Genomic DNA, 12,340 nt, shown 5'->3' with positions numbered 1-12,340 from the left:
CTGCTAGCCTTTAATCCTCAAACTCTGAGAATTTAAGCACATCTCCTCTTTGTCTACATCCCCCTCTTTGTCTGCCTTTCAAACTCAGAAGTAATCACCATCAGGGACTCTCAGGGCTACGCTGACCTCTGGGCTTGAGATTTCAGTCTGCGATGGAACTATAAAAGGAACCAAATTATGGGCTGCCACACATTTTGATTTGAGCGATAATAATTCATCTAATGCACTTGGAAATTTGGGGGGGGGGGGGAGATAAGAAGTCACTCTGCCAAGGACGTTCAATTTCAATGCATGAAAGAAGCCCTCTGCTCAGCATTCTGTCACATGGCAGGTTTTCCCCAAATACGCTTGATTAACCTTTGCAGCGAGGTAAATGTGGGAAAGCTCCTCACTTTTCTCTGCATTACCTGATGCCTGGGTTACGCATAATGTATCTTGGGTCTTAGGAGTATTATTTGTTTCACATTCAACTCTGTTTTATTGCACTTGCAGTTCCCGCTTGGCATCACTTGTTTGGCAGAGTCAAACATTTGGATTTGATATAGATTATAATGGGTCTTTTCTAGCTATCAGCATTTGGCAGTGTCTGTACTTACAGTGCCATTAGGCCATACAAACCTGCAGTAAATCCAGCTGTTGGAAGTGATGAAGCCATAATTGCGAAATTCCAGGTATAGCTCTCCTGTTCCTCTTGACCTACTCAATTAACATAAAGTCCACGAGCAAATGTCTTAGTGGAAATACCCTTTCTATCCCCCCCGGCTCTACTGAGAAGCTGTGATTAAAAATGAATTAGTTTTCTGCAGTGATCATAAAAGCTACAAATATAGATATGTGAATAGATGAATGGATATGTGTATATACTCACAAGGCCATGGCTATGAGTCAGGCTGCCTGTTGGCGTTTATGTTGTCTTTCACACTCACCTTCACAGTGCAGAATCGTCTCAGTGAGTGTTGGGCAACCTGCTCACGTGTTCCTCTGAATCTGCAGTTGAACCTCTGTTCTTTCCCCCCGCAGCAAAACTCATTGATTTTTCTTTTGAAAGACGCTTACTGTAACTATTACTCATCTTGCTGCTTTAAAAGTCAAGGTGTATCTTATACGCTTGAAGTGGATATTAGAGCTGGCAGATTTACTAGCATGCCTTGCATAAAAGTTTGAAAACACTCTTTCGTCTCGAGCCTTTTCAAGGCTGTAACTGCAGACTGTGAAACTGTGACTCAAGAATAAGAATATAGCCGAGTAGAGGATCATTTCGTTTACAGCGCCACAATGACGCAGTGATATTTCTTTCTTGGATCCGTTTTATTTGTGCAGATAAAAGTCAAGACATTGTTGTGGTAGCTGGGAGAGTAGGGAGTACATGTTGCTTGTGTCCTTGGGAACACATTAGTCTATATAGCACTCTTGTTTCTGGGCTTGTCATCTCCTGTGAAATCTGGTACTGCAAGATTTTTTGAATGCCAGGCTCCTGAGTGATCCATTTGCGACTGTGATGATGTAAGCACAAAGAAATTCTATATGGAAAGATGTTATTTGAGGATAAGATGGCACTTAATACAGGTCATAGGCTTTAACACTAGAAGCCAGTGGATTTTGGGGCTCTCAAGTGAAGTGGGTAAATATGATTATAATTAATGTTCCCTTGCATTATCTAGAAAATCTAAAAACACAATAAGTGGGTCAAGGAAAAGCCCTGAAGGGACATTGTGAAAAGCTGAGATATTTCAGTTGAAAAACTCAAAACAGCTGTCAACTGACTGCAGCTTGGCCTTTCTGGTGTTAACATGTTTTTGTACCCAAAAGATGTCAATATGATATTGACTGCTCTTAGCCAGTAGGTTTTTTTCTTTCCAGCAGAAGAACTGTGCAAAGTGATGCATCTCTGTCTCCTCTCTTGATGTCTCTTGATGTCTTCATACATTTTTTTCTCATCCAGAGAGCCTTCTCCTCCAGATGTCCAGCAGCTCAGGCCTGGAGGGACGCGACTCACCGCTATAGGGGCTTCCCTGAGGAAGCAGCTTTACATTCTGCCCCTCCTGCAGCTGTCCACTTTTATGATGGGCCATCAGGGCATTGAGGCAGAATATGGGGGCTTGGGTTACATACAGCAGTGGGAGGAGATGCATCTGATCAACAATACTGTATTATTATATTCGATTTGAAATGGGCATTAAGAGTACAGTGTCGTGGCAATAAACTGTGACCTTCAGTTGGTGGTTACCATAAGGAAAACATCCACCATTATAAACAAACATCAATTATATGTTCAGACAAGCATTATTGTTTTTTCCCCCTCAAAACTTAACCTCAATTTAACCTCAATCAGTTTGAAACTGATACTGTTACTATGATGTAGCCTATATTATGAATTTATTCCGTAAAGATTTATGTCAACCTAAAAAGGTGAGCAAACTGAATGTAGGTGGGTTTACCCTCCACATTTGCCTATATTCCTGATCATGACTTTACAGATACCTGTCATTAAAAGGACTATGGCTTTTAAGACCTATGAAAAGCAGAGCGTCAGTAGCCTTTGTGGCTGAATTAAACATGAGACGTCTAACCAAAGCCCGTGATATGACTACTAAATCATATGCGATCATTTGTCACAAAGGAGACTAGATGGGAATCAAATTGTAACGTGTGGTGTGTGTGTATGTGTGTGTGTATTCAATTCGGAGCAGAAGAAGCACCGCCCGCCCGGCACACGAGCGCCGCTGCTACGACCTCACTCGCGTGATTCCACAAACAGGCGTCACGCACATTATCCGGTTAATTTACATACATAACACCGCCCAGAGGGACGAACATGATAATCCACCATCGATTCAGAGCTGTCTGTGAAGCAGAGAGGAAAAACAGCTGAAAAAAAGTTTGGAGGAGAGAAGGCTGCTAAACCAAGCGAAGTGCTTCGAGAGACAGGAACAGCCGCTTGTTGGGCTCTTTGCCCCAGTTTTGGATTACGATATGGATGCTTTGAAATCCGCTGGAAGGGCAATTATTCGGAGCCCCAGTATCGCCAAACAGTCGTGGGGTGTGGGCAGACATAAAAGTAAGTATTCAGCTGTCCAGCACATTTACCAACAAGAAGATACTAGCTGGTGCTAACTTGGCTAAACCAAGCTAGCATCGACAAAAAATAGCTAACGACGGTAGGAACGTTCCAACCGGCGATGCGTTACTTTATAACTCGTCTCTAGTAATGCTGGCTACGGTGTGGACAGACTGTCAGAGGAAACATACGTTTGATAGTCCTACTACATTTTTAGTCAGCTTCGAAAAACAAAAGCACAACATTGGATCGTACAAGTAGCGTTAAAGTCGGAAATGTTTGGTGTTTTGCTTTTGAACTTGACACTCAAACTGTCAGCAGCGCCACAAACACACACGGTAACTGGCTCATGTTGAGGCTCGCGCACAGAGCTACAGCTAACCTTAGTTCAGTGTCCAAATCGTTTCGCTCCACATATCCAGTCGAGTTGAACATTTTGTCACTGAGATGACCTGCAGACTCATACAGGAGGGGTCTATACGATAAAAGTTTGAAGGTCCTCTGAAACCCCCTTGTCTGCCACGTCACTCTACTCTACTGAGATGGTTTGAAAATTACGAGCAGGCTTCAGAGATCAGTGGGGAACTAAAACACTGTGATCTGGACTTCTGAGCGACTGGAGAGAGAAGTAGGCAGAAGAAAAAGGCATGAAACGATGAGTGATCGTCTTCCTCTCTGTACAAACCTAGCAACGTACTGTTGCTAGGCGATACATAATGTGAAACAAAAATGAATGGCTGTAGGAGGCGGAATAAACGAATTATTGTGGGGTCTTCTCTTCAAGGCTTACGGGGGTCTCCAGTTCAGTGGTGCCTATCTGAAATTAGGACATAAATTATTTTGGAAGCTACCTTGGATTTTGCCTGAGATTTCCACAATTGGACTTGGTCTTTGATGCCTGGCTTCAGCTGCCTGTCTCAGACAGCTCTGCAATGTCCAATGTGTTCGTCCACCCAGGCGGCTGCACATGATCACACTATGCTAGCAGGGCTTTCACAGGCAGGCTTGGCTGCCTGGTTGCCTTTTATGTTTGGTTTCACAAAGGAGAATGCTCCCTGCTCCCATGCCTTTCCCCATTTTTCATAGACAATAGAGCAGTTGGCAGCCAGCAAGATGCCACACGTGCCAGACTGTGCAATCAATGCTTTGTTTTGTTCCACTTTCCCTGGGGGTATGATGCACTATCAGCAGGCTCCTTCTACATTTGGCCGGGCAGTGGCCGCAGAGGGTGAATGACCAATCGCCAATGCTGGAAGCTGAGGCTGATGGTGAGCTTTGCCATGATTCCAGATTGAAACTGTGGCAAATTCACGTCCTCCCTCTCTGTTGCTGTCACTCATGCTTGCTTGACACACACACACACACACGCACGTGCATTCGTGCAGGGCCTGTGCTGGTCTAGACCAGCATTTCCTCTCACCCACATTGCTTATTCATTGGTGTATCCTATTTTGTTTAAGGTCAAATTACTTTTCAGCTTCCAATTGTTTCGATCTGTTGATTTAATCACAGGCACCGCTTGGTTTCAGAAGGCACTGGTGAACTGCAGTGCCATCAGCTAGTGCTGGAAAACAACTTGTTTCATCTTGTTGTACCAGGAAGCTAGCACACCTCTGATGCAAGATGGACCAGTCTCTTTGTGGTTGGGTGATGCATGCAGGTGTCATTGTAATCTAGAGTAGACCACGGAATAAAAACTGTACTGTAGCTTAAACTGCAGTTTCAGACTTAACCTATATTGCTTTGGCATTAGATTAATAATCATGTTATTCCTAGTTTTAGGCTAATCTTCAATTGATTGTGAGTAAGTTTCACCATATGTCTCCAGTAAGATTGTCTCTTTCTCTCTACCATGCGTGGGCTTGGCCTTGTAAAAGCAGGCTATTTACTTCTTTGGCATCCATCAGCGCTGCATTCCTTTTCGCCCACTGCCTCAGTGTTTGATCCTAACAGGTTACGGTATTGATTCTGAGAATTGGCCAGCATCTCATTAATTATCAGTTCATGTCAACATTCAATGTGTAAAACCACAAGTGTCTGTTTCCTCTGTTTTCACAGTCTTGTGCCTCAGCACAGAGTATAAAAGAATGTGTCACCTATGTCATTTCCTGCTGAGTTTAAACAGCTCTGTTGATTTTTGGCAGCCTGCTGACAAAGGGTTTCTCTGCACTGCCCTCCCATTACATCCAAATGGCTCCCATTTTCAGAGGGAAAAATGGTATGTAACATCAACCCTCTTTTTAGGTCACAAAGACCCTATTTTTCTTTCTTCACCACACTGAGAGAGTGTGGGAGGCAGAAAATCCCTGTCTGCATCGTGGAGACTCAGTTCCCTCCCACGTTGCCGGTCAAGGCGCTCTCTTCTGTTCCTCAATGGGGCTGTCAACACACGGGCAGCTAGATATCGGCTTGTCTGCTCAGTTGACCCATGCAGATGGGTAATGGGCAGTGAATGTGACCCTGAGCCATTTGGACTGTATCATATCTAACACCTAGATGTGTGAGCCAGCGCTGTTGATGCTGTCGCAAGGGGTGGTAGTAGGTCTAGCTGTTGACTGATTTGCATTTGCTACATTATTCAGATGGTGTCACTCATTGTCGTGACAGACCTTGGGGCTGGAGTTAAATAATACATCTGTAGCTCTTCAACCTAAATGCCATGATGAGGAATGTCAGGCCAGCAGGTCTTACTTTTTACAAGTGCCATCTTTTCTAGGGCAGCCATTTACTCTGTATCTTTTCTGTGGCCCGCACTGGCCACTTCCTCCTGCACCTCTGGCCCTGGTCTGGCTGGTGCTGTGTCCCCTGCACAAAGTCATCCAAAAGGGCCTGCCAGGCCGTAATGGAGATTGCTTCCTGCAGGATTCCTTTATGGAGTTGTAAAGTCCCCAGTGATTTATAGCCCTGTTAGATCGTCTGTATCTCTAGGCTGCTTCTGTATATGGAGTCATGTTTGTGCGTGTGTGAGCGTGTGTGGACTGGACTGCACAGTCATGCTTTGTCACCATTTGTCTGAGAGGGCAGTTTCTAACCCCCAAGCAATAGTTGTTAGACTGTTTCTTGTCCTCATCTAACAATAGGAACAGTATGCGGCAGATAATGCGTTTAAATGCATAACTGTTATCAGTCTATCAGCGATTGGCTTTGTCTGAGATTAAATCAAGAGTATGATGAATTTGTGAAGCAGGAACTGTGATCTGTTTGCATCTGTTAGCCACCATTCACTGTGTTATATTGCATTCAATTGTCTGTGAATGAAAAATGTACATCCACTCTCCTTTGTCAGTGCAGGATCTTGCTCAGTTATTATTTCACAGTAAACATCGTTTTTTTTTCCAGCAACTAGCCCAAAAATATGTCTTTTAAACAAACATACACATTTTTTTTGGCACAAAAAATTATAAAACATTGGCCCATTGTATATTAAAAAAATTCTGTCAGATTATGGTTTTACTCAAGGAAAAACATGAAGCATCTGCTATTTGCCAAACAGACAAATTTTAAAGACTATGCCAGTCTGTATTGTCAGTGGGGAAGTCAGGGCAAGAAGCAGTGTTGTAACCTGTTCACTTTTGTGGCAAGACAATGATTAATGTAATTTCCTGCAGCCATATGGCCACACATATGGTCAGTGTGGTAGTTCACACTTCGCCAGTCTTATTGTCAGTAGGAGACCTTGCTGACTAAATGAACACCACCTGAGACTATTTACAGCAAGTTGAAGGCCTACAAATCCCAATTAAGTTAGAGTGTATTTATACAGACTCCTGGGCCAACTATCTCAACTGGGAAACTCCGCTATGTTATCCATCATCCCACCCCCCCACCCTGCAATCACCCGTCCTTCTCTTTTCTCTGTTCTGAAGGCTGACGATGAATCTGAGTAGGACGCGCACCGGATGGTATACATCATTACTCTACGGAGTATTTCTGGACGCCCACAGATTGACCCATCACTGCTGCCTGGCCCCTAATGGTATTTCTGTTGTCTAACCTGTCAGCCACGCTGTAAAGGTTGAGGGATCTCTTTTGGGTGTTTGGCAGGTAGACAGGAAGGAAAGTCAGGCAGCTGATTAAGCAGCCCCCCCCCCACCCCCTACAGTACCGGTGAGCGTGTAATTCAAGTAAGACTCGCTCTTTCTCAGCAGCCACTCGCAACCCAATCCTGGTTTCTTCAAGAGATTTAACGGCAGCTCTTGTGCTTTCAACTTCAGACTGTTCAGTCTCTGCAGTGGGACTGTGTGTAAGAGGGCATAACAGCCAACTTTGGTTTCTTCTTTCAAACGTTTTCTTCTCAGAGGCCCTAGCACTCAGAGCCATGGTATGGATGGTAGTGAAATCTGCTGAACCAATGATGAGCTTACTCTATGAAACCTAGGATGCCTCTTACCCCAAACCAATCTAGGTATCTTGGATGTGAAGCCTCTTGGAATGCAAGTGAAATTCTTTTGCTTAGCAGGAGATTCCTTCACTCTCCTCCCCCTCTCATCTGGTTTTCTGCTACTGCTTCTATGAGTAATGAGTGGATATTTCATTTGCTGTTTGGCAGGGAGAGGCTGTTCCATATACAAATGGTCACAGGATCCTCGCAACAGCCAATGTGTCCATCAACGTGTGTCATGTCGAAATGGCCTTGAGCAAGACACCGAACCCCCACACGCTCACCCGTTGCAAGTGGCACTGGATAAGAGCATCATAAATGTCTGCAATGTCGTTTGAAATCACCATGTAGCCTACTTTTGTAAAAGCCATCCTTATTTGTCAGCACCATTTTTAGTTGTAATGGAAGCTAGCCCCTCCTGTAGAGCATGGCTGCGCACAGAGTGCCAAGCGGATCGGTGTCATAACGCTGATTCTTGTCGAGTACATTCCGGCCTCAGCAGGTCGTTGGCTGTAATCCCTGACTGGCGTGACCACTCATTTCTCCTCCCTCTTCCGCTCCTCACTTTCCTTCTTTGAGTGGATTTGACCAATACTGAAAGACACGTGTCCCAATGTTAGGACTTAGAAGCCGGCCGTAAGACTCTTATCCTCTGTAAATCCTGTCCTTCACCCAACTGGAATTGTTTTGGACGGTCACCAAATTAAACAGTGATAGCTACACTGTCATACAACGCTTCCTGGTGTATCTTGGGAAATGCTGCTATATGGATATAAGATTATCATAAGCCTGTTGGTCTTGAAGATACAGCCAGAGGAGCATCCGGGTATCCAAGGGCAGAGAAGGAGAAAGAGGACATTGACCGGTGGACATAAAAGAGCATCATTAACTGTTCATCTTACTTACTTTGTATCGACTGCTCCATTAGTGGACTGGCCTGTAGTTATATCTTTGTGCGGTCATTCATATCTAAACTACATGCTGTATGTGTGTATGTCTCTCAAAGAGACTTTGACCCGGGTTGCAGATAATATGTAAAACATTCCTTGTGCTCTTTCCACTGCAGCTGAAGTTGAGAGAGATGACAATAGTACCGGATCAGTCCTTGTTCCAGGCAGGGACAGGCACTGACAGCCACACCATATTTAGCGACACACTTTCTCTCTTTCAGTTGCACCCCCTCTCTGCCTCCTCCTTAACAATGCTCTCTCTCAGGCTTCCTCCCATGATGGCTGTGCTTCTTGTTGGGAACTGGTGATGGTGATGGTGCTCGTCTCTGACCTGCACTGGAATCAACAGCGCTAACAGAAAGATTGGCCTAAATGCATAATGCGGTTACTTCAGACTAAAACATAGAAGATAGCCCGTAATAGCCGGTCTGCTATGTTTAGCAACAGAAATACAGGCCTCATCGTCTTGTGTTGTAGCTCTCGGCTTTCCGTGGCTATCTCTCAACAAGCATTGTGCCTGCCCCCAGGAATCCCTCTAGGCGTCTTCCCTCGTCTGAGTCGGCAGGTTCCTAAATGAGCCCAAAGTGTCCTGATTGGAATCTAATAATGCTGGAATTGGTCTTTTTTCCAGATGCCTCGTCGCTGTGAGATGAGAGAAGATGGATGGGTCAGCTGAGGCCTTAAATCTGCCTAGTTCCCTCTCTCGCCATCCAACAGCTACACAAACAAATGTTGCTTTGGTGATTGGTTGCATTCGGGCTATATCAGAGTAATTGCCTGCTATTGATCCTTTGGAATACGCTCTGTAGTCTTCACTGGCTGTTTGTGATTTGTCTTACCAGACTGTTGGTCTGCTGTTTGGACCCAAACATCTTGTCCATGACATGAAGCCATTTCCCTGATACCCATTTGTTTGGTTTCTGAGACTTGCCATGACTGACACACACACACACAAACAAAGCTTCCCACCTGGAGAGAATGGAGTGTCCATAGTTAAACATTAAGCCTCCAAGATGGCCAAGGCAAAATAAAAGACAACCATAGTACACAGTCATTCCTAATATCCCAGGGTGACGCACATCTCCAGCCAAAGCATGAAATTCAGACCCTATCATTTGCCAGATTGTGGTGTCTTTTTCCCTGTGTGAGGCCCTAGTAGAGATTTATTCTTTTCCGGTCTTGCTGGGGAAAAGGTATGCAGGTGGGCAGCAGTGTGTCCAGCCAGCTCGAAAACAATGCGTCATTCACAGCTTGGCATTCTGCTGGGGATCCGGAGGGCTCACATGAACGCACCGGGATTTTCTCCTCTCACTCTGTCATTCAGTGAACCCAACGCGACACCATGCGGGGAGCTCTCAATGCTCGGAAGCTTTTTTCAGTCTCGACAAAGGGAAACTGTTGATGCAGCAGGCTCGACTCGCCGTGGAGTGGCGGGGCTTTGCCGATTGAGCTGAAAGTCTTTGTTTGTGTTTGTATGTAAACCGAGGTGGGCCACCTCCCTGCTAGCCCCCCCCCCCACACATCATATAGTAATTCATGACAGGCATTGTTGAATAACTAACTGTTGTAACTGAGGATTTCAACACTGCAGTGGCTTACTCATATTGTCACAGCCTTGGTGATCTGATATGGTATCGCTACTGGAATGATGTCAGAGTTTCCCAGATACTGACACAACACTGACTCTCACTGTTTGATGTAATGCGAGTGTATTTGTTAACCCGCATGTGTAAAGTAGTGGTCTGATACGCACACACCTAAGTCATGTCACCTGATCTGCTTTGTCACTGTTGAACTGGTTTTGGGTTGAGAAGGCAGTGTCTCATTAACTATGAGGAGAGTGCATTTCCAATCTTTTCTTCGTCTTTTGTCTGTCCCCAACTGTTGGTCATTCATATCCTGTTTTTAGGAAAGTCTTTCATCCGTTGTCAAGCAGTGAATAACTATCGAGCTTCTTAACACCCACGGCTGGAAGCAAACTAGATAGAAGTGATAAAACGACTAAGCTGTCGGGACGGCACTGTGGTGATTTGTGTTTTTATTGCCTCTATCGCTGCATGCATATCTCCCTCACTCACCGGCTCCGGAGTATTAACTACATTATTCTGCCTGCACTCACAGCATAGCGGAGTGCTCATGCTGTTTCCACGGTGATTAAAGACTGTTGCACGTCCCTAATTGTCCATTAGATTGGTTGTGTGATGTCTCCCCTGACTGTCTGTGTGTGTGTGTGTGCACGTGAGCATCTGTGGTGTGAATTTTGCTTTTGACTCTGTCCCTTCTGTATTTGCATATTTTCCTGTTATTTGACTTTATTTCACTTTTACCCCCTTCCATACCTCTCTTTTATCTGCCTACTTTTCATCTGTCTCGCTGTCTGTCTGTCTCTTTCCCACTCTCTCCCTCCCTCTTTCTTTCTCAAAGCAGAGGCCAGGCCAGGGAGAGCAGATCTTCTTTCCTCATTACTGTCACTGTCGTCTGCTGTTGACGGGGAGAATGATAGTGATCCTCTCTGACCCTCCCTGCCCAAATCTCCCGCCTCATTTCCTGTGTGTTTGCTTTGACCAAACACCCGCCGCCACAAACACCACCCTTCTCATTCTCTAACGCTGCGCAGGCCCAGCTCCCAAATCCCTTTGATTATAAATCCCGGGACCTCTGATCTGTCTTGCCTTATCCAGATCTCTTGTTGCATCAAAAGGGCCCAACAGCCTCCGTATTTTTAGCTTCATTAAAACTTTATGAAAAGTCCCAGCTTATGCATGGACTCTAATTATTGGATCTTAGGAATAAGCCCTTTCCAGTGAATTTCCTTCACCAGAATGTTGTGTAACCACCAGAGGAGTCGGGTGACCCCAGCCTGGCCTGTACACCCACAGCTCTCTGGCAACAGAAAGGAGACACCACTGAGTATTTGTATGGACTCTTAGCCTCCATGCTGTCAGGATTGTCTGGAAACCTGCCTGTGGGTCCGTTGACCTCCGCAGCTCCAATGAGCAGCTTGAACTGCAGAAATTGGCCATAGGTGGTGTACATACACAACAATTATTGGACTAGGCCCACTGTGATTCCTCATAACATGCCGGCCAATTGATCAATCACGTGCTCTTTTGTTGTGTTGGGGCAAGAATAACTACAACTGCAGTCTTTTGTTTTTAAAAGATTAATTGTTGGAATTTTGTCTTTGTCCTGGATAGTTAGTAGAGACAGACAGGAAAGATTGTGAGAGAGAGACGTGGGGTTGGGTGACATGCTACAAAGGTCCCAGGCCAGATTCAAACCCAGGACGTTGCGGTTACATGGTATGTGTCCTAGCCAACTGAGCCACCGGTATGCCCCAACTATTTAGACATAACATCTTTTATATTAGTGATCTCTGATGGAGGGAAAACACTTTTTTGCTTACTCCCTCTCTACAGGGAGGTCGACTACAGAACAGCGGTCCTGGAGCTGGTAGAGATTGAGTGTTTTGCTCAAGGGCACTTCAGCAGGGGGCAGATACTTGCTGTGTAGCCGGGGCTTGTACTTGTTGAAGGATAGTTTCTCTACTCACTACAACACCCTGCTGTCCTTCATGTTTGAAAATAAAGTCATTTCGGAGAATGAACAACACTGAAATGCTCTGAAATTCCAGACCACAGCTTTTTATAAACTTAATGTGTAAGTAAATGCATAATGAAATGCTTACACAGTCTAATTTAGGCTTGGATACATTCTTCTAAACCAATAAAGCAGATGCTTTATGGGTTTAATGCTCTGTTGCTATCATACTCATTTAGTAGAATATTTGATCCAGAAGTCTGAAGATCCCGTATTATAGGCCTTCTATTACTATGTTTGCATTTTACACTCTTTCTAATCAAATGACAGTGTGACTACGAGAACAGTAGCCATATAAGGACATTGCACAGACTTTTACTAGAGTTCAGATGAGGTGAACTGCTGAGGGAG

The 12,340-nt window shown here is 44.8% G+C and overlaps 1 protein-coding gene across 3 annotated transcripts in view; it reads left to right on the top strand.

The window, feature by feature from the left end:
- Nucleotides 1-2,806: 2,806 nt before the first annotated feature.
- ldlrap1b (low density lipoprotein receptor adaptor protein 1b) overlaps nt 2,807-12,340 on the top strand; it is a 31,642-nt gene continuing 22,108 nt past the window's right edge. For 2 of the 3 annotated variants that reach the window (XM_071900187.2, XM_078289510.1), the window contains exon 1: nt 2,807-3,058. In XM_071900187.2, the coding sequence (XP_071756288.1) occupies nt 2,974-3,058 (85 nt within the window). In that variant the 5' untranslated portion in view covers nt 2,807-2,973. The remainder of the gene's footprint in view (nt 3,059-12,340) is intronic. The other variant, XM_071900179.2, reaches the window with a different exon arrangement.

Source organism: Centroberyx gerrardi, chromosome 17, assembly GCF_048128805.1.
Source record: "Centroberyx gerrardi isolate f3 chromosome 17, fCenGer3.hap1.cur.20231027, whole genome shotgun sequence".
Taxonomy (NCBI): domain Eukaryota; kingdom Metazoa; phylum Chordata; class Actinopteri; order Beryciformes; family Berycidae; genus Centroberyx; species Centroberyx gerrardi.
The sequence above is the reverse complement of the archived record's forward strand: the minus strand, read 5'-3'. Positions and strand labels throughout refer to the sequence as shown.